The sequence below is a fragment of the Delphinus delphis genome, chromosome 9, assembly GCF_949987515.2.
Source record: "Delphinus delphis chromosome 9, mDelDel1.2, whole genome shotgun sequence".
NCBI classification, from domain to species: Eukaryota; Metazoa; Chordata; class Mammalia; order Artiodactyla; family Delphinidae; genus Delphinus; species Delphinus delphis.
The window spans coordinates 66,421,115-66,444,632 of record NC_082691.1 but is presented as its reverse complement, the minus strand read 5'-3'; the positions used below and the strand labels follow the sequence as shown (position 1 = coordinate 66,444,632).

At 42.0% G+C, this 23,518-nt stretch overlaps 1 protein-coding gene across 1 annotated transcript in view; it reads left to right on the top strand.

Moving 5' to 3' along the window:
- AOAH (acyloxyacyl hydrolase) overlaps window positions 1-23,518 on the top strand; it is a 170,942-nt gene that overhangs the window by 112,606 nt on the left and 34,818 nt on the right. The window contains exons 13-15 of the mRNA XM_060019946.1: window positions 4,595-4,677; window positions 21,297-21,333; window positions 22,025-22,099. Coding sequence (XP_059875929.1) covers window positions 4,595-4,677; window positions 21,297-21,333; window positions 22,025-22,099 — 195 coding nt within the window. The remainder of the gene's footprint in view (window positions 1-4,594; window positions 4,678-21,296; window positions 21,334-22,024; window positions 22,100-23,518) is intronic.

Genomic DNA, 23,518 nt, shown 5'->3' with positions numbered 1-23,518 from the left:
TATCATCCAGAAAATAGAGCAAAAGACAAAGAGATGGAAACTAAGATAGAAAAACTAGGAAAATTAAAACTAAGATAGAAAAACTAGGAAAATTAGGTCACCAGTCTAGGTGACCCAGTATCCAAATAATAGGAGTTCTAAGAAAGGAAGAAATCATCAATGGAATAATTCAAGAACACCTCTCAGAACTGAGTGACATGAATTTCCAGGTTGAAAGTGTGTCTAACACTGAATGGAAATAGAACCACACCAAGCCTGTCATCATGACACTTCAGAACACTTGGAACAGATGCTACTCAGGTTCTCAAAGGATTGAGGCACAGAATGGCTTCAGACAACAACATAGGTAGGTCAGGATCCAATGGATTGACTCCTTCAAACTTCTGAGGGAAAACGATATTAACCCAGAATTCTATAAGCATCTGTTCTGCACATCGACTGTTGTGTAAAAAGTACTCCAAAGTTTAGTGGCTTAAAACAAGGCATTTTTATACCTCACAGTTTGGGGGGTCAGGAATTCAGGCAGAGCTTGGCTGGCCAATTCTTCCTCTCCATGTAATATTGACCATGGACACGACAGTATTCACTTAGCGCTGGGCTGGAGGGTCCAAGATGGCTTCACTCACACGAAGTGGGTGCCTGACAAGTGGTGACCAGAAGGTTGGGTTTAGCTGGATCTCTTTTCCTTTCCAGGTAGGGTTTGTTTTTTTTTAATAAACTAATTTTTGAGCAGTTTTAACTTTACAGAAAAAATGAGCAGAAAGTACTGAGAGTTCCCAAATAATCCCTCATCTCCTCAATTCCCCCTATTATTAACATCTCACATGAGTGTGGTAGATTTGTTATAAATGAAGAGCCAACATTGATACGTTATTCTTAACTGAAGTCTGTAGTTTACATTAGGGTTTACTCTTTGTGTTGTGCATTCCATGCATTTTGACAAATGCATAATGACATATATCCACCATTACAGTATTGTACAGATTAGTTTCACTGCCCTAAAAAGCCCCTGTACTCCACCTGTTAATACCCGTCTCCCTCCTCTTAACCCCTGGAAACCACTGATTTTTTTATTGTCTCCATGTTTTGCCTTTTCCAGAATGTCACATAGTTGGAATCACACAGTATGCAGGCTTTTCAGATTGGCTTCTTTTACTCAACAATATGCACTTAAGCTTCCTCTATGTCTCTTCATGGCGTAATAGCTCACTTCCTTTTATTGCTGAATAATAGTCCTTTGTATGGGTGTACCACGGTTTATCTATTCACCTATTGAAGGACATCTTTGTTCTTCCACTATAGGGCCTTTTTAACATGGTGTCTCCAGAAAGATAGTCAGACTTCTTAGGTGGTGGACCAGGGCTCCAAGAGACCAAAGTTGCCAAGATTCTTAAAAGCCAGAGGCCAAAACCGGCATAGTGTCGCTTCCACCATATCTTTTTGGTCAAAGAAGTAACAAGACAGCCAAGATTTAAGGGCAGGGGTGTCAAAGATAATGAGGCTATTCTTAAATCTACCACACCAGTCAACAAGAGGCAAACTGATAATTCTGGAGACCCATTTCCTCTTTCCTATCGGTACTTAACAAGAAGCTGATTCATCCTGTTTGGAACGCCTCCTTTTTAACAAAACAGTTACCTATCCCTGAAATTTATTATTATTATTATTATTATATAACAACTTATAAACACCAGAACCTGCTTTCCCTAAAAATATATAGGGTGTCCCATATGTGTCCAGTCTAGCTATGTCCTGTCTAAGACACTTTTCTATGAGACAATGAGAGTTCAGGGACCAGGTGAACGCTGCTACTTCTCTACTTGAAGTTCATCCCCAACAAGTCCTATTAACCCTTATTTGTGTTTGTATTTATGGTGCAAGCTGTGTTTCTGGGCCCGCCCTACACCTCACCAGCAATACCTCACCACCCTACACCTCACTAAGTCAAAAATAAAAACATTTTCAGATGCTAAAAAAAGTAATGTTACTTCACACACATCCTTCAAACGTTACGTAAAAGTACTCTCCATCAAAAATAAGAAAAATGTGGTCTTCCAGGAAATAGGATATCTAACAAGTCAGGAAGAGGTGAAAAGGATCCCCAGGGTATGAAGAAGGAGGCTCCCAGGATATCTGCTCTGCAGCAGAGTGAGAGGGCAACAAGTTCTGATTAAGCAGGGCAAGAGGACCCAGGAGAGATTTCCACAAGGAGATGAAATTAAAAAACTATCTGATACATCAGAGCATATTGAAAAGAGATCAAAAAGAGATCAAAAAGATGATAAACAGTTAAGAAAATTAAACAAAGAAACAAAGGCAGCTATTAACTCCAGGGAATTGAAAGTATTGTGAAGAGAAGAAAAAGCAATCATAGATCTGCTGTGAATAGCTAAATCCTCCTCTTGATAGTGAGAAGTGAATAGATAATGCCAAAGACTAAAAATCAAGAAGTAGCCTTGAAAGTATGTTATTTAGAGATAAGAAAGAAAATACGAAAAGACTCAGTCAAATAAGGTTGAAATTAATTGCCTCTGGGAGTGGAGAAATGGGGAGGAACGGGGAGTGTGAGCTTGCTGTTTATCACTACAAGCCTTATAGACTAAAATAGTTCAACTGTTTTGTTCTGTAAGGCTCAGCACTTCAAGTCTTTGCTCACATCCACCTTTTCAATAAGCCTTGTTCTGACCACTCTAATCCTAGCTCCCCTGCCTCCCTTTTTTCCATAGCATTTACTGTCTTCTAGCATGCTCCATAATTTGCCTATTCGTGATGTTTAGTGGGTTTTTTCCCCTGCCAGAATGTCAATGACACAGGGGCAGGGATCTTCGTCTTTTTCATTTACCAGTAGGACCCAGGTGCCTCGAATAGTGCCTGGAACATAGTAAGGCCCCTTAAACATTATTCAAGTAAAATGAATTTGATTTTTAAAACTATGCACATGGGTAGCTTTGATTTTAAAAAGTAAAATAAATCACTCACCTCAAAACTCTACCACAAAGCAATAATTCCATAATTATAATACTGTTCAGAGATCTTGGTCTTCTATTAAGAAATGTTACTAGTAGTTTCTTTTTTGGGGGGGGTTAATTGAAGTATAGTTGATTACAGTGTTGTATTAGTTTCTTTATTACATTCTTTTCCCTTATAAGTTATTACGAAATAACTTATAAGAGAAAAGAATGTGCTATACAGTAGGTCCTTGTTGGTTATCTATTTTATATATAGTAGTGTGTACATGTTAATCGCAAACTCCTAATTTATCCCTCCCTCCCCCTTTCCCCTTTGATAACCACAAGTTTTTCTTTCTATTATTATTAGTTTCCTCAGACTTCAGAAAGAACAATACTTACAGTGCATTCTAAGCGCCCAAACCTGAAGCACCGAGACAGTAGGCAAGCACTATAATACAATGAGTGAGGCTTACATAACACTTAAAAATAAGTGATGATTTATGTAAGGTTGTGAGATATGAAGTTTATTATAATGAAGAGAAGATAAAATACATTTGAGGAATAATCAAATATATCTGAGTTTAATTATTATTCATTAGTTTATACCTGGTCTTGTTTCAAAATGGATTTTAGGAAGCCTATAAAAGTATAGAGAACATAACATTAAATTCCATTTAAATTAAATTAAAGTTGGGCAAAAGAAGATAGAAAATCAAAGATGGGACAAAGAGAAGCCAATAAAGTGACTTAAAATATGTGCAGTTACAGCCTGATGCTGGTTGAAAATTTGTCTCTAAAATCTGTGTCCATTAGTGTTAGATTCAGCTATAAGTAACAGAGAAACTCAACGTATGGGTGGTTTAAATAAGATGACAGATGAGTTTATTTCTCTCACATGTGCAGTCCAGGTCTGATATGGGAGGTCAGCTCCACTGGTCCTCAGGGCCCTTCCAGCTCACGCCTCTGTTTTCTCAGTGTAGAACTTATCCCCATAGTCCAAGATGACAGCATTCCTATTGTGGGCAGCAGAATGGAGAAAAAGGACTAAGCAAGGGTCACCTGCCAATTGTTTCCTGAGAAACATTCCCAGAAACTGTCACTGGATACTTCTCCTTCCATCTTATTGTCCAGAATTTAGTGAAGTGGCCACTCCTAGCTGCAAGGGAAGCTGAGTAAAGCAGTCATCATTCGGGGCAGACACATATCCTACTGAAACTTCTATTAAAATGGATGAAGGGGGAGAAATGGATCTGAAAGACAACAGGAGTGTCTGCCACAGCTTTACAGCAACCAAAAGAAGAAAGGGAACACGATCAGATTCAAAATAACCGAGTTGGTAAAAATGACCAGTTGCTCAAGAGACTTACAGCAGCTCTTGGTTAAAAGGTTAGAAAGGGATGACTGGAAGTCTTCATAAAAAGAAGAAAAAGTTTGATCTATCACATCAGTGCAACCCATTTTGTAGAACTGTTTCTTATAACAACTCCTAATAATGTATTGACAGTTTAGAGAAAATGTGCCAGCAGAGATTTGATTTTCTGAGTTCATTTTCACATTTAAAAAATCATAATAAAACCATGTTTCTTTTAACTCCATCATGTGAATGTCCTGTCATTAAATATACACATATATATTTCTTTCAGAGTTAAAGAAAACTCTATTTACCTTCGTTTACGGAAAAGAAACCACTGCAATCACAGGGACTACCAGAACATTTCAAGAAATGGTATGTAGTGTTCCATTGAAACTTTCACCAATGTGCCTTTAATGATTGGTTTTATTTCATAAGTACCACAAAAGCAGAGGATTAGATAATAATGAACATAGAATAAAATGAACAGTCCCCCTTTTCAATACCATTTCCTTTTCTGAGAGAGGGGCCCTTTTAAGGCCTTTTACCCATAGCAAAAGAGAACAAGACAAGATGCCGTTAAGGTAGAGACCACGGGGGCACCTCAGTCATCCAAGAGCAAAGCTCTAGAAAGGCCAAGGTGCAGGGCATCAAGGCTCAGGAAGCAAGACCAAAGTGAGCATTTGCAGAACAAGGGCTGAGGGAAATCAAGGTCATTGCAAAGACTCTGCCCTCCCGTATGGTGCAAAGTCTCCCACATTTCTACTGGGGTTGGAGTTTTATGAAAAATAGCTAAAAGTTTGTGGCTGAAACCCCCCAAAGCCATTTTAAAAAGGAACGTGTTTTCAGGGTATTGTCTCCATCAGCTTCCCATGTTTCCCAGACATCTGTGTCTTCTGGGCTTGTTTCTTACCTGTGTGGTTCTCACCTCCCACCTGGGACCCAGATTCAGTCCACAAGATTTTGATGTAACTCCAGATTGATTAACCATGGCGTGGCTAGTACCTAATGAGCTGCTGAGTAAGGTTTTGTGACACATAATGCAGAGATGGTACTTAGTCTGTGTGTTGCCACTCCGTCTTCCAAAGTCTGGGGAAGAGATTAACTAACCCACCTCAGCACTCTTGTCTGCTCTTCTGCTTCAGCGATTCTCACAACACAGCACACCTGCCAATCATCATCAACAGATTAGACTTGGCACATAAAGTTAAACCTATTTGCCATCCCTATGCCATCTCTAATCAACAGAGCATTAAGGAATTTTCCAAGCAGTACAAGTTTTATCTAAATATATGACCTACAAATAATGTATTGTTTATCATATATATTCTATGCAGAACAAATGTTCTATTCTAAGGACAACATAGTTTTTTTCTTACTAATAAAATAATAGCTGATTGTTGATCTCTTCCAAACGCTAAGAACAATTTATGTATAATATTTCACCTAATCCTTTCAACAAACTATAAAGCAAGTATTTATTATATGACATATTATATTACTTCAATTCTAAGATAGCATTGACTGTATTAGCTCTGGGGAGTGTTAATGGTGGAAAAAGGAAAGAAAAATGGCAATGTACACATTGATTGCAGTGCTCAACCCAGTATCAAATGTATTAAAATACGTTTCTCAGAATTGGGAATTTTTAATGATATCTACACTGTTACAGCTGAGAAAACAGAGGCATAGAGAGAACAAAGAGTCCTGTCCAGGTCACAGAATAGAAAGTTGCAGAGCTGGAATTTGTACCCAGCTTATCTCACTCCACTCAGACACCAACAACGATAATACAGTCACTGGTCTGTGATCCGAGATTGACCCACAGAAAGAAATCAACCTTGTCTCTCTGTGTATGAACATGACCAACAGTCTATTGGAAAGTTGTCCTGCAACCTGGCTAAGAATCATCATAGACACAAAGTGAATACTGACCCCTTGTTGCTCTCTCTCTTCTCCTTTAATGAGATATTCAAACAGTCCCAGTGCTGGCAAAAGCTCTCTGTCGGTGTAGACTGTAAAAACAAAGAACACAAAAACACCATGTGGAATATTATGCAGCTCTAGAAAATGAGGACTAAATGTCCATATATTTTTATTTAGAAAGACAAAACACCGCCAAAAGAAAAATTAGCATATAAAATTGGATAGTATAATTTAATTTCTACTGTATTTTGAAAAGAAAAGAAAAAACTAGCTGTACATAAGAAAATTGGTAGAAAATACACCAAAATCATTATGTTTGATAAATTATGGGTGATAGCTTTCATTTTTTTTAATATTTCTGTTTCCCACAGATTTTGGTTTTATATAGAAATAACAACCAAAAAAAATCTAGATGGAAACTGAAGGAACAGTAAAGACCTTGCCCAAGGTCCGCAGCCAAGAGTCCATGTTAGGGTGCAGAATAAGGAATAGGATTCGGCTAGAAATGCAGGCTGGAAGCTGCGCTCTCCCCGTGTGCCTGTGACACCAGCATTTCTCTCTCACAAGACCCAGACGTGTCATCTCAATGTCACTTTGCTCCCACAATGAATGCAGCCATCTTCTGTAAAATCTAAAAGACCAAAGTAAAATTCTCTGAAAAGTACTCAGTACAATTTATAGTAGACATCTCTCCTTTTGTGGTACCCTGTCTTGACAGCATTTCTTTAAAATTCAGATCGTGGAGATAAAAAAGGAGAAAGGAGTTGGGAGGATAGCCTAATCACGAAAAAACATGTATGTCAAAATTTGATTGACATCCATGGCTTCTGTCAGACTTTTATCTAATGAATAGATGCTGGGGTGGAGTTGGGGGTGAGGAGTGTTTCTGTTCTTTTCTTTAAATTCAAAATCCTTAGAAATACAGAGAGTGTACACTTTGTCTAGTATAACTTCTTTGAAGATGCTTCTTGACTATTTTTCTAAGGATGTAATTATAAAAAAAATTTTTTTAAGTTTCTCATAGTTACTCATTATTTAATGTCCTGGCTTTATTCTCCAGCACATCTTCCTGTTTTCTGCTGCTTTCCTCACTATGGATTTTTCCTTTGATTATTATGCAGCGTGTAAACTGACTGCCAGTGCCAAATTATTTCAATTACTCCCCAAGGTTTTTATTAAATATAGAAAAAGTCGGCTTTCTATAGCCTGCATTTTTATGTCTACACTTATTTTTCAGAACCAGTGAGAGAGAAAGGAAAAAGGGAAGAAAGAGTTGAATGGAATATGAAAGTGTTTCTTAAAAATTGTGTAATAAGAATTAAAGAAACAGCTCCTATTTTCCTCTTGAGGTTTATGTACAAGATCTCAAAAATTTCTATAGATAGCTCTCCCATGAACCATTGCCAGTGATTATAAGGTACTTTAAAATGTAAACTGTTGAAGTCATTTTAACTTGGGTACTAATTCTCTGGCATAGAGGGTTAAGCGTAGGAAGTTTCTTGCTAAGCCTTCTTTACAATCAGCAAAGGAGATGGGTTGCAGCAGCCCTTACAGCTCCCAACATGCCAACACAGCTCGGGTGGGGAGCAGAAGGGAGTACGGTGAAGGGGGAAAGGGTCAAAACACCAGGGGGTTGGCTGGGTCCTCACAGAATATCACCTCACTTCTCAGGATACAAGGTGAAGCCCAGAGAACAGAGAGCAGAGGTCTTCCCCTCCTTGTTACTTCATAAAGTCTTTTTTCTTTGTGTATAAAATAGCAGACTGGTTTTGAATTTAGGCCCTGGAAATGTTCTGTGACTTGGACAAATTGTTAAATTTCTCTGGTCCGTTTCTTCATCTATAAAATGGGGATCATGGTTGGATGAGCACAATTGCCCAAGGCGATGCCAGGATCTCATTCTTTGTTGCCATTGCAACAAGCCAGCTCCAATGGGATTCTTCACCCCACCCTCCTGGGGGAAAGGCTGCACCCAAACTCAGCGGGATGATGGGGTTCAGGGGACAAGCCCAGCCTTGTAAGTTTGTCCTTTCCCCAATAAAGTCAATTCCTTAAACTATGTCACATGACATGAAGGAACTCATCACAGAACCCAGATGGGGCTCCCTTTGCAAAGTGGCGGTGATAGCAGTCCATACTTGAACTTCACTGGGCCATGGTAAGGTTGAATGGGGAAATATAGTGCTTCCTGATCTTCCATCTTTGTTGCTACCTTCACCCACCACCTGTCCTGTTATTTACTCAGCATTTTAAAAAAATCAGTCACTTTTTCAATATAAATTTTTGTTTAAAGAAGCAAGTAGATTTGAAAAATCAAAAATAAATTTAAAAAACACATGTCCATGTTGGGAAGGCCTGTGGCTCCCAGAGTTCAAGGGCAGAAAGAGGGACATCTAGCATTGAGTTTCCTGGCCCCTGGGAACAGTAGCTAGCAGGAAGGTAATGGGGATAGGGGAGGGGCTGCCAGCCCCATCGGGAGAATCTGGCAGAAAGAAAGGGGCTTCCTCTGGGAGGAAGAAGCTGGGCTAGGGATAGGAGTGGGCAGTGATGGAAACTGGTAGCTGGCAGATCTAAGATTGACAGAGGGGATCTGGGGCGAAGGCTAGAGGAGAAATGAGGGGACTGCAGAGGGAGCCCTGGGGAATGGGAGGCAAGTGCAGCCTGGGGAGCAGGCTCGGGGCTCCCCTAGAGAGGCTGGAGGAGACAACGGGCAAGGGCAGGGTTAAGGCAACGCTGTGAGAACTGAGGGTGGGGCAGTGAAAGACCCCTGCTGATGGGTGAGGCAAGAGGTGGAAGCTGTGGGTGGAAGGGGCTGGAGAACAAGCCTTGGCTGCTTGAGCTGGAAGCTCTAGAACATGTTGGAAGGGGCAGAAGCAGATGAGGGGTGTCATCTTCTACCCAGCAATGATCACCCCTCAGAGACTAGTGCTTCAGGCGTGGACGCCAGTCAATATTCAGCTGGGGAGGCCAACACAGCAAACATGGACCCCAAAAGCACCTGCTATACCCGTGCTGCACATTCCAATCTTTGGGACCTCATCAAAGGTCTTGGGCCTTAGGCCTCGTGCTCAGAGAGGACTCAATAAGTATTAGTTGTTTTTTTTTTTTTTGCGGTACGCGGGCCTCTCACTGTTGTGGCCTCTCCTGTTGCGGAGCACAGGCTCTGGACGCGCAGGCTCAGCGGCCATGGCTCACGGGCCCAGCCGCTCCGTGGCATGTGGGATCTTCCCGGACCGGGGCACGAACCCGTGTCCCCTGCATCGGCAGGCAGACTCTCAACCACTGCGCCACCAGTGAAGCCCAGTATTAGCTTTTATTCAGCCCTCACATAAGCCCTTTGTCCCTGCCTCTGTTGTTGCATTTCTTCGCCTGTAGCTGAGCCATTTGCTTTAAGTCTGGCTTCCCAGTCTGACGGTGAGGACAAGCTGCATGGGAAACAAATTTGTACTCCCAGCCCTGAGCTGAGCTTCTGCTGCACATAGTAGGGACTTGTCAAACTGACACGCTTTTTTTTAAACTAAATAACTCTCAGGAGTTACATTTAACCTTTGAAGAGAAGAAAAGCACACACAGTAATCTTTTGCCAACCTGAATACCTCCATGGTGGGCAAAAACCATGAGTGACAAGATTATGCTTCATCTAAAATAAAGGGTAGAAGAAAAGCAAATGTTAACATGATATTCAATATCAATATGTATTTTAAAGTAAAGAAAAATTCGTAAGGCATCTACTTCTAAAATAAACAAAACTCATCTGCTTATGAAACAAGCAAATCCCAGCCCTGAGCCTCCATGGCCACACAGCCTGCAGAGGAGGGCACTCTGATGGTCTTAGAGGCTGCACCACGGATCTCTTTACAGTTTGCAAGCAGGACTTTACTGGCTTGAAACAGAATGTCTTTTTCACCTGCAGCCTTCCTCATTTTATTTTTGCAAGTTTAGCAAAACCTTGGTGTCAACACCTGTTTGGGGTTGTTTTGTTTTCAGAAAGTCAAAAGTGCCGAAGAGCATGTCTTCTTGGAGGGGCCCATCCATACAGTGAGAGGTCGCCCCTCTCTGTGCACCCATCTACTCACCCACTTAGTGGGAGAGTGGGGAGTAAGGGACTAACTGCAAGTATATAGATATGAAAAAGGGAGAATTTTAACACTTGCCAAAGTGCATGTGTTTGCAGCCTCACCTACCCAGCCTCACCCCAATCCCTTTGCCACAAACCAAATTCAGTCTTGAACTTCTTAAATTGTCTACCCACCCTCCATCCCCCACACCCCCCAAAAAACAACTTCATCTTGCTGGTTCCCTTGTTTAGCCTTTGGTTAAACCATCTGAAGAATGGGAGAGAATCTGACAGACCAGGAGAAACTAGAAAAAAACGGGCAAAATTCAGGCAGCCTGTGGAATTCATACTCAGACCATCTACAGGATAAAGTCTCAGGAAGTCTAAGTGGGTGGGGTGAAGAGAAGGGAAAGTTGGGCAGCGAAGGGGTGAGGGAAGAGTTTCTAAGGCAAATGGAGGAGGAGGCCTTGGAGCAGAATCAGAGTGAGGGGAGGGGATGGCAGAGGAGAGGGGGTTTCTACATGATGCGGGACATCACATCGTGTCCATGACAACTGTGAGTCCAGCTCAGGGCTCCTTCTCATGACTCTTGGACTGTTTCTCCTACACATCGCTGCTCTGGGATGAATCATATGAGATTCACATGTGAATCACGTGAGCAAAGAAAACAACCTTATTCATATTCCACACGATAATGCGACTCTCTCCTGTTGCTCTGCAGTGAAAAATCAGGAGAGGCGAGCTCCAGATTCATGAGAATGATCCTTCATGCCTTCATTAATTCTACAGTTATTTTTGAGCACCAGTCGCTGTAATAGACACAGAGGATAAAAAGACTAAACGTTAATGCAAGCCTAGACCGTGTTCAGGTTCTGACCCCGCAATGGCTGGTTCTATAACCTCAGTGAGTCCCTTCCCCATTCTGAGCCTCAGTTTCCCTGAAATAAAGGGCTTAAACAGGATAATCAACGTCCATCCAAGCTCTATGATTCTGAAATCCTAAATCAGAGTGTCTTAGACTAGCAGTCCTCAGACTCACTCCATGTTTAAGTTTTTGGTTTTTTTAATGTGGTTTATTGCCAATGTTTAATAATCAAGAGATTTTACATAAAAATCCAATTTCCTATTTCTCTTAGAAAATCAGCAGTTCTGGTAAACAGCCATGCTCCTGCCTGGCAACAATGGGTTGGCACTGAGTAGTGGCCTCCCCTTCAGGTGGATCATGGGCTGTGTGTTTGGCCGAGGTTCCCACTCTGTTCCATTCACACGTGGACTTAGCTACCTGGCCCCTGTGGCCATTTGAGAGTTCAACCCCGTCCCAAGTCTAATGGTCAGCTATTCAAGGGAAAGTGAACTAGGACTTTGATGCACAACAGGTCAGATGGTGCGAAAGTGAGGAATAGCTCTTGAGAGTTGACCGGGCCCTGGGCGTCCAGCAGAGGGACAGAAGCTGCCGCTGGGAAGTGTTCTAACAAGAGTAGACACGGGGGAGAAATCCATCCTGCTCTTAAGCCTGACTGAGAGGATTTTGATTCCTCAACAAGCACAAGAACTGTCAAAGGAGCTTGTCCTGGGCACAGAGATACCATTCTTCAGGCCTTACTCCAAGCCAGAAGGAACAGGTTGATGTCCTTCCAGTCTCCAGGCAGCTAATCGTGTTTCTCTCAGAAATGCTGCAAAGGACCGTTGGTCAGGGCACAGCCCTCTACGGCATCTGTTAGCAGGATGGGCAGATTCAGCTGGAGAGTTGTTTGAAGTGGCTACTGTTATTATTACTTTTATAGACTTTAGCTAATACTAAGTACTGCTTAATTAGTTCAGATTGCTTTAACCAAGTACCACAGTGGGTAATTTATAAATGGAAATTTATTTCCCACAGGTCTGGAGGCTCAGGGTACCTGCATGGGCAGGTTCTGATGAGAGCCTTCTTCCAGGTTGCAAACTGCTGACTTCTCGTTGCATCCCCTGGCAGCATGGCAGAAGGAGAGTGAGCCAGCTCTCTGGCTTCTTCTTAGAACGGCATTTTTTCTTATAACGGCACATATTCATGATCTAATCACCTCTCAAAAGCCCCACCTCCAAATACCATCACAATGGGGATTAGATTTCAATGTATGAATTTTGGAGAGAAACAAATATTCAGTTAGAAAGTACGTTCTCTAAGCCAGACATTATGCTAAGTACTTTACATACTCGATCCCCATTTAAACCCCACAGCAAAGTTAGGTAACTTGCCCAAGGTCCATTAGCTTGGTAGAGTTTAAACTCATGTCCATCTCCTACCAGATACACCAGAGCTTGTCTGTCCCTGCTCCCCACCATGCCATACTGTCCCCCTTTTGGATTCTAGCTGCTAAAACCACTATCTTGCTGTCTAGGACAGCCACTACCTGCCCTGGAGGCAGGTGAATGTCAGAATTAGATATCTTGATCCAGCATTCTGTGTCAGCCTTCTTTATCAAAAGTGGTCCTCTCAGAAAGGGATAGAGGCAAGGAAAAAGTAAAAGAAGGATGAAGAGAAAAACTGCAAATGAGTATTAATCCAGGCTTAGCTGAATTCAATTATACATACAAGGGCTTATTATTTTTATACACCCTCCCACCCCATAAGATCTCTGTATTAGAAGAAAAAATGTTTTGTACCTTAAACTAACTGAGCAACGGCTACTGTATTCTTGCCTCTATTCAGTCATAACCTGAATTAAATCATGAAGAAACATAAGACAAACCCAAATTGAAGACATTCTATATAATAATTGGCCATGGGCTTCCCTGGTGGCGCAGTGGTTGAGAGTCCGCCTGCCGATGCAGGGGACACGGGTTCGTGCCCTGGTCCGGGAAGATCCCACATGCCGCGGAGCGGCTGAGCCCGTGAGCCATGGCTGCTGAGCCTGCACGTCCGGAGCCTGTGCTCTGCAATGGGAGAGGTCACAACAGTGAGAGGCCCGCGTACCACAAAAATAATAATAATAATAATTGGCCAGTACCCTTCAAAAGTGTCAAGGTCATGAGAGACAAAGAAGGACTAAGGAATCAGCCCAGATTAAACGAGGCTAAACAGACATGAAACTACACGCATGTGATCCTGAATTGGATCCTGGCCCTGGTCATTAATGGGGCAATAGTGAAATATGAATGAGGTCTTTAGTGTAGACAACGTATTGTACCAACATGAATTTCCTGATTTTGATCATTGCACTATGATTATGAAAGATTCACATTTAAGGAATCTGGATGAAAGGGTCTGTGCAAATCCTTTGCTCTATTTTTGCAACTTTTTGTAAATTATTTTGAGTTTTGGAAATTATTTCAACTTTTTGGAAATCATTTCAAAATGAAAATGTTAAGACAATATTTTCTAAAAGCACGGAGCATTAGAAGAAGCAAAGAAGTCACCTTTGCCAAACAGAAATAGGCCCTCAGTAATTATTTAATGAACCCAACCACTGGGTAGAATATTTGGTCTCAACCCAAGAGGTTGACAGGAGATAACAGAAATTACTTATAACAAAACAACTAAGACATTTCCGTTTGGGAGCCATGATCCAGTGTGGTTACAACAACAAAGAAAGACTTTAATACCGATATTTGAGATGCTTGATCTAAAAGGAAAATGCTTACAGGGCTACAGGCATCAAAACTTGTTCTCTCTCTCAAAGACCAGAAGTATCTCCAAGGTACAATGTTTAATTATAATAGAAACTTTTGAAAGAGAAACATTTCAGTGTGACACATTTTATACAGAGGGACACATTTTCCTCCTTTTATTAGAGGACATCATTCCAATTTTTAATACTTTCTGGAATTCCAAAGAATCTGATTCCAATCAGATTCTGATTCCAATGGGACTATTTCTTAGGACTTATTTATGCAGCCCTTCCTGGCTTCTGCTTGTTTCATGCAACTCATCCAAGTAGGAGCAAGGCATCTGACAATGATTATAATATGAAGAGTGCGTGCTTTCTATTCTTCTGTTAGATCAAGATTTTCATCCTGTACCTCTTGAATCAGCACACCTGCAGAGGGCAAATTCAGAAGCAAATATCTTACACTTTTGTATGTAATTGTCAATGGCAAGGGCTCCTGAAGTCCTAAGGGGTCTCCTTTCAATCGATCCCTTTTGTTTAGGACTTGAGATAAAGGACATCATAGGGAAAGCTCACTGCTACTTGTGTGGATAGCTTAAAGGAACTTGCCGGGGTTTTGTCAGTTTCAAAGCATCTTGGGAGGTGCCTTTTACCTCTGGTCTTCTCTTTTACTTCCCTTCCTCTCATTTTCCATTTGATTTTGCCCCACCGCTCCCTCTCTTTCCTCTCCAATATTGCAATAGCTCCTAGAAACAGAAAGGTGAACAAGACAAAGTCCCTGCCTTCAAGGAGATCATAAGTAAACAGAAAAGAGAGACAAAGAAGGAAAAAATTATGGTTCTTGTAAAATAAATAGAGGTAGGTTGAGGTCTCTGGAGATGAGAGACACAACTCTGCCTGGAGAAGGAGTGGAAAACTTCAGAGAAGATACATTTGAGCAGAGAGCCTTGCAGAAAAAAATAGCAATCCAAAAACCATGGGGGGATGGTGACTCAGTGCATTGATGTTCCAAGGGCAAAATATCTTTAGGGAAGAGCGAGAGAGAAGTTCAGCATGGCTGAAGGCTACTTGTGAAATTATGTCAAGTTTTGAGACCAGGAGGTAGATTAGAGCCGCTTTGGGAAGGCTGTTATATTCTTTTAAAAATATATGTTTGGGGGAATCATTTATCTAGTTTGTCACAGAAATTCAGAACCACGCATGTGAATTTGAAAGCATTTTTGGTAGTAGAAACACCATCAGAAATTGTCACCACGAACAGTTATTAAGTACCTACTATTTTGAGCTGAAGGTCAGTGTATTAGTCTGAATATTTCTGCTTATTGCAAGAAAGATTTTTAGAGAAAACAAGGAAGTTAAATTTCTCCTGGCTGATTTTTTAACTGGATTATACAAATCGCACTCTTCAAAATGCTTCCTAAATTTATAAGCAAAATCTGCATTATTTAAAATCTAATTAGAGTTAAATGGCATTATTAGATTGATTTTAGGTCAATGTGTGACACCACATTTTTCATGAACTATTTATACTCTCTATAATGCATTTGGTTCCTGGTTCCGGGTATAATGGAGTAAGCAGACTTCACCCTGTCTGTCCCACTGAATGCAGCTATAAAACCTGGACAGAAGATATGGAAAAGGTATTGGAGGACGCTGGAAAGAAAATAGTAGCCGACTGAAGAAGCAAACCAGAATGAGGAGTACAGCCAAACCAGCAGTTGACATTTTGTTGTCCTCTGATATCTCCCAACCTAGACTCAATGCTGCCCCAAACCCGGAAGTGGACAGTGGCATGGAGAGATGGCATCAGAAGAAACCCTCTAGTTCTCACTCTAGAAGTGGGAAAGGGGTCTCTTTGCAGTGACAGGGCAGCAGTGAGGAGGTGTCTAGAATTCTGGGTGGGGGGACAGTCCCTCCAGTTAGAAGAGCTGTGCTCCCAGGAGGGTGGAGCAGATACCCTATTGCTTATTTTCTCACTCTGTCCTCTCATCTCTAGTTAATTTGTGAGACGTGCACAGGAGAGTGGGGGAAAGAAAGTTGGGGCTTAAGGACCAAACAGGGGAGCCCAAGGAACTAGAAAGGACCGAGGAGCTCCTAGAGACGGAGGAGCTTGGGAAAGCAACCCCAGAAAGTTGTGTGTGAACTCCTGGGCTTTCTCTTGAGCTGCACATGCACAGATCTGATCCTTAATTGCATACCAAAGACTCTGAGACCTCAACTTGGACATAGACCACTGCCCAGGTCCCAGAATGGCCACTCAGTGGCACAGACATGAGACAAATCAGAATAACACTACAGAGGGTTTGAGAGTGGAACTGACATCGAAACCATAACCTCCCAGAAGACTAGTTAGAACTTGCCACCTGAACCTAACTGGGTGGATTGCCTAATAAGACAAAAGTATAAGGCTCAGAGTCTTATAATATCCAAGATGCCCAGGATAGAATCCAAAATTACTCAGCATATAAGGAACCAGAAAAATCTCAACTCACATGGGAAAAGAAAACTAACAGATGTCAGATGTTGGAACAATCTGACAAAAAATTTTATAGCAGTGGTTGCAAAATGCACCTCGAAGTCCTTTTTACAGGTTCTCATATAAGAACTAGATCTTGTAATTCACATAGTCTCATTTAAGAACTGAAATAATCTGTTTCAGTCATTACTAATGTGTAGTAATTGGTACCTGAAATGGGTTACTAGCTGAGATGCTGATTGCTAGCTGTTAGACCTTGAGCAAGCCTCTTTCCCTCTCTGGGCCTCATCTGTAAAGTGGGCTACCTGATCACATACTCTCAAAGGTCCCATCTAGCACTGATGCTCCAAGGCTTTGCACTCGACGTCTACGGAGTGCCAAGAGGCAGAGTTATAAGGCCAGTGACGCTGAAGCCTGAGGGCCCCTCACTTGCCTGGTAACCATATGGATTTGTAAAATTTACCAACTTGAGATATTTAACCACAATTGATTAAGACTTGTGTCTCTTTGCACTCTGGCTTCTCTTTGTGTCAGGTCTCATTTTTGTGTTTTGTGTTCTTTTCCTTAAAGAGGGTCCTCCAAATTATATAATCTTCAGAACACAAAACCTGGATCTGCCCCTGTCCTATTCAGAGAGTTATAACAAAGATGGCATTAAACTAGAGATTTGTTTCTGAGTCGTGTCTAGAAAGCATCCAATATTTTATTGGGAATTAGTTGCCAAGTTCTTCTCTTAGGACTGCAAGAGAAGAAGCACCTACTTTTCTTTCAGTGCTCAGCTTAATACCGCTTCTTCAGGGCTTCTCAGAATCCCTAACACTTGATGTTCATTACTTATGAATAACTCTAAGCCTCACAAAAACAGGGACCATATCTTTTCTATTGACTGATGTGTCCCCAGCATCTATTACAATGCCTGACACATAGTAAGTACTCCATAAATGTTGCTGAATGAATGAATTAAGTTAAGAAGACCTATTATACTTATACTTAAATATACCCCATGAAGAAGTTGAGACTGAGCTCTTACTCTGGGCCAGGCACAAAACCAAAAAATTCCAGGCTTATTTAGAAGACCGTTAAGAGTATCTTACCAGTTGATTCAAATGTCCAGAATATGAAGCACTTGCTGCTGTGGTCAACACTGATCCAGCAGTGGGAATGTATGCTGAAATTTACTCATGAAAGACAACCAGTGTTGAGATTATGGGAAACGCTTCTTTACTTGCAATGCACTATGCCTTATGTAAAAGGGACTGAATGAGCCAGAGTTCAGACTTTTGTGGCCAATAAGGACCCTATTCTTTTCTTAATTGGGGACAGGTAGATTCTCCATTGTACCACCTTGACAAATAAATTAAGTGTCCCTATTTCAGAGTCAAAACTTTTCCATTTCTCTGAACTATTATTGTAGAGACCAGGTATGGACCTCTTCAGGGTAGCACCAGCTCTTCAAATGCTCACCTTGTTTTGCCTCATCCCACAGGCTAGAAGCTATCTTTCTCTCCTGCTTACATCTTCCTGTTCCAACTACTTTATTAAGTATTTGCTGTAATAGTAGCAGCAGCCGCAACAAAATCGGCAGCCGAGAGGAAGTCTATGCACAGGAGGAGAGAGAAAAGAGCGCTTGGGAGGGAGAGAGACAGTAAATGATGGGGCTGGCAAAGGGATAGCAGAACAACAGGAAAGGGGGACTAAGAAGAGAAAGTGACATGGGAATTACATAAACTCATTACATAATCTCATAAAACTGACATTTCCAAAAGGAAATGGAAATCGTGGAAGGTGCCACAACTCTGGAGCAATGAAAATTCTGGGCTCCTGTTATAAACACCCACCAGAAAAAATAAACATTTGGGTAAGGAAGAGCGGGCACTTCCTCTCTCCTTGGGTGGACGTTTGTGATTGCTACTTTCAGGTCCACCGCAAGCCGTTGCCATTGGCCTGCCATCTTTGCCCTGAGCATCAGAGGGATGTAGGGATGTGGGTCCAGAGAGGGGCTGCCCATGTGGCATGCCATGACAGGTTTTCATTTCCATCTTCCTCAAGCTCTGTGGGTGCTCCACACCTCACATTCCCAGTTGTACTCTGGGTAATGAGGAAAATGATTGGCCTGACCTGGTCCTTTAATTTTTTTTTCCCACTCATGGCTTGAGCTTTCATTAGTTTTCAGTTCTCATTAAGAGAAAAATCAAAGAGTGAGAATTAAACACCTCCTGATTTATTAGTTTACTGAAAATGGGAAGATGAGAGTCCTGGGACTGGCACTGGATGAAGGGCCCGGACGATGAGACGAGTGAGCCGCCGTAGGATCCCCATGGCTGTCTTCCTTCTCTTCCCTCTTGGGAGCAAGAGGGAGCCATCTCACACCCAGAAATCCTTTGAGTCTCTATGTTTATGACTCGGTGTTGTGAAATCTGGCACCGTCTCTGAGCCAAGATAATAGACTCAAATCACATTGAGTTTTCTGGGTTTGGTTGCCTTAAACCTTTCACCAGCGCTCGGTTATAGGTCTAACCCCACAGATGCTAATCCTCAGGTATAGAGGCTGTGTCCAACTCATCTGCTAATTCCCTACTATGTGCAAGGCACATGGCAAGTGCTCAACAAATGAATGGAGAGGGTGAATGAATGCATGCATGCTGAGATAAAATGACTGCCCTTAAATTGTATGTCTGTGTGCATGTTTAATACTACCCCGCCTCACTACAAAAAGGAAACAAAGACAGTATGATGATTCCTAAACAAAAATTAACCATAGCATTACCATAGGGTCCAACAATTTCAGTTACCTAAAAAGTAGGGACTCAAACAGATACTTGCACACCAATGTTCATAGCAGCACATTCACGATAGAAAAATGTAGAAACAACCCAAATGCCCATCAGCAGATGAATGGATAAACAAAATGTGGTACGTACATACAATGGAATATTATTCAGTCTTTAAAAGGAAGGAAATTCTGACACATGCTGGAAATGGATGCACTTTAAAAACATTATGCTAGGGCTTTCCTGGTGACGCAGTGGTTGAGAGTGCACCTGCCGGTGCAGGCGATGCGGGTTCGTGCCCCGGTCCGGGAGGATCCCACATGCCGCGGAGCAGCTGGGCCCGTGAGCCATGGCCGCTGAGCCTGCGCGTCCGCAGCCTGTGCTCCGCAACGGGAGAGGCCACAGCGGTGAGAGGCCTGCGTACCGCAGACAAACAAACGAACAAAAAAACATTATGCTAAATGAAAGAAACCAGACTCAAAAAGGCGAATATGGTATGATTCCACCTATATGAGGTACCCAGAATAGTTACATTTATACCAACAGAAAGTAGAATGGTGCTATCAGAGGCTGTGGGAGGGGTATTCTCTAATGGATACAGGGCTTCAGTTTGGGATGACAGAAAAATTCTGGAGATGGGTAGTGGTGATGTTTGCACAACAATATGAATGTATTGATACTTAACGCCACTGAATCGCACACTCAAAATGGGTTAAAATGGTTACGTTTATGTGTTGTATATTTTACCACAATAAGAGAGGAAATAAAGCGATATTCATCTATCGTACTAACATTCCTGAATCAGCCAAGAGAACATCAGTGCTGCCCATACAGCTTGCATCTAGCTGTACGTGGAAAAGGAGGCAGTCCCTGCATGGTCACACGGTTTTGAGGGGCCATGGGCCAGCACGCTCCTCATGGGTGTGCACTGCCCTTTTTCCCATGTGGATCTGCAGGAATCTGGCCTTCCCCACAAGCTTCCAAAGCTGGAAGTTACAGGAAAATCTTCATTGCCCCTTGAATTGTACCACCCATCTGAGGATTACTCACTAATTGCTGCAGACTATCTTCCAAGGGACAAAGAAACACTAAACCTATGTGGGTTCACCCTTTCTAGACACCCGGTCTAGATAAGCACTGTCACACAAGGAACCAGAGCTCAGCCTCACAGAAAGGACTGAGTTTGAATTGCAGCTCTCCGAATGATTAGTTGTGTGGCTGTGGGCAAGTCACTTTAAGTGAGCTTCAGTTTCCTCATCTATAAAATGGGAATACTACTATGCCTACCTCGTACAGTGGTTGTTAAGGTCTAAATGAACTAATAATATAAGTGCTTAACAGAGTGTCTATAATAAAATGAGTATTCAATAAATATAATTTTCATATAGGAGATGCATGACAGGTGGTAACAAGGGTGGGGGAAGGATGGTTATGCATGTCACTACAGAAGCTGAAATATTTCAAGTCTACAATCTAAACCTTGCACAGGCCAGCCAGTCAGGAGGAGCCTCAGGAGTGAGCAGGAATCCTGGCAGGCAATAAAATGGGGATTTCTAGGGAGATGGGCGGTTCTCAAATAATCCTTTTTATGGTACCTCTCATCCCTCAACTCATTCCTTAATCTTTGGGTAGTTTCTGTCTTTGCTGATAGATTTATACCTTTTTCTCACATCTACTAGAAAGTGTACCCATTCATGCTTAGGAAATATCTTGAAACCTGTGAAACTAAAAATTTTAGAATTATGTTAATTATAATGCCAAGCAAACAGAAGACCCATTAAGGAGAGTTGCAGGATGAAGTCATTCCCATCAGCATGATGGTTTGGATGAACTTTGAGTGTACAGTGATGCTTCTTCCATGATTTCAGTCAATCAATCAAACTCTCATACTGGGGGCTTCCCTGGTGGCGCAGTGGTTGAGAGTCCGCCTGCCAATGCAGGAGACACGGGTTCGTGCCCCGGTCCGGGAAGATCCCACATGCCACGGAGCGGCTGGGCCCGTGAACCATGGCCGCTGAGCCTGCGCGTCCGGAGCCTGTGCTCCGCAACGGGAGAGGCCACAACAGTGAGAGGCCCGCGTACTGCAAAAAAAAAGAAAAAGAAAAAGAAAAAAAAAACTCTCATACTGATTATGCTGAATTGAAGTTACTAACTTTAATTATTTTCTTAATTTTAAGGTGCATCTTCCCAAAGCCTGGAGAGATTTATAGAAAGGTAAGTGGAAGAGGGAGGGATACAAGAAGTTGTTTTTAAGTTAAGTTTCTATTTTGAAAAATGAATAAAAACTCTCTGTTGTTACCCAGTAACCACTTATACTGAGCATCTATACCTTGTTAGTCACTTTCCATACACTGGGAAGTTGTCACTTCTTGGGCCAGTGACCATAGGAAGTGATTAATTTACATGTGTCCATAAAAATGCATACAAAGTGGGTAAAACTTAGGTCTGGCCAAAGTATTGCTTCTTAATCCTTGAACAAGAAAACAATTTTGTGCTTGTATTGGACTTAAAATTCAGAAGCAAGGCCTTGGGCGTCCAGAATAGAAACCTTGATAAACCCTTGATTTTTCAAAGTTGACCACAGGTCCACAGCTGTAATAATGTCCTACACGTCTGGACACAAGTAACTCAGATAACTCACCTGTGTTTATTCGTGACAACTTCTGTGAAACATGCTGTAAAGATAGTAGTGTGTCCTCCTATGGGAGACTTCAATCTGCTCTTTTAGTTCTATGCATTTATGGGGTCTTTTCCTAATGGATAAGTGGGTTAACATTTATAGAGAAGAAGAGGGAAATGGGAATGAAAGAAAAATAGCAAAATGTTACCAAGAAGATGGTCATACAAAGATTCACAGCTAGGCTTCCAAGTGTTTGACATTCAGATTCCATCTATGGTTTCTCAGTTTGTCTAGGAACCAGCTGTTGGACCAACCAGCCATTGTCATATACGCCATGATTGGAAATGATGTCTGCAACGGGTGAGTTACTGAGAAAGGTTTGGAAAATTCTTTGACTCCGAGTTTCCCTGTCCCCTCAACTCGATCCACTCCATTACAGTAGCCTGCTGTGGAACTGAATTTCCCTATCTTAGCAAGTCCTAGACACATGTGAAATCAACGAAACCAAGCTGCAAAGCAGAAAGACTTTAAGAAGATCTGACCCATTCATTCTTTGCTCTGATTCATAACAAAGGAGTGTGTCATGATCAACTCTGAGTTATACCGCAAGAAATATGTTAGTGCTAATGAAAAATCCAAGATTGAGAATCACGGCTTTTTAAATAAAATAAGGCAAAATCACAGCTCTCTCATAAGAACAGCTTCCTCACTCATATTCTGATTCACTTACCCACGTGGTCGAGACAGCGTAGACCTGGAACTTTGCAGAGAAACTGCACGTAATTCACAGCCAATCCTATTTATGCCCATGGCCCATCGTAAGAAAGTAGTTTTGCTAAACTGCTAATATCAGTAGTGATTTCAAAATGTTGAATGCCTTCAGTCCCCCACAACATTTTGGAAGGCTTCTCGAAGTCTGTGCATACCCCTGAGAATACGCCGCACATGTGAATGCCATCTGTCCTGTGATCATGGCCAAAAAGATAGGTGAGATCAGCTCTAAAACAACTCCCCAGTCGCCACCCACCCATCATGTTAGTAAAATAGAAAAGCAAAGCCAAGAGAGGTGACACGACTTGCCCAATTAATCGACTGATGGCAGAGCTGGACTCCAACCCAAGAGGTGTTAGAAGCAGGCCACCCTGTTCACTGCCCACCTTTTGCTTTCTCGTACTTCACTCACCAAGTTTCTGAGCCTGTGCTAAAAACATGGTTCTGTATTATGAACGTGTGTTTGCCCCCATGGACACCTCCAGGAGAGCTCCAGAGCTCTTACGGTGAAGGAGGTGTAGGCCTAAACGGTGAAGTGAGTTCAGGGCAGGAGATACCACACTGCCATCCAGAGATACTGATATGCCCTGCCTTGGCAGCCCCTAGACTGGTTTACCACTGTCCGCAGAACCCCAAGTCTGCCAAGACTACATGCTGAGGACCCAAGGTATCTCTGTAATGACCCACCTGGAACTCTGCAGTAAATAGCAAACAGCCCCAAAACCTTCCATAAGCCAAGAGCCACACCTGTCTCTATATCAGGTCATCCCCAGAGCAACCCTAAGAAGCAAATGTGATTGTCCCATTTTACAAATGAGGAAATTGGGGTTCAGCAAGGTTAGGTAAGGAACTTGCTTCTGCTGTTATTGAGCAGTAAAGCTGAGAGCCCATCCGGGTTCTCTGACTAAATTCTGTACTCTTTCTACAGTCCACACTTGCCTTATTTGCTTTCTTTTATGAATTCACTTTTAAACGTACGTATTGACCACCTATGAAATGCCAAGCTGT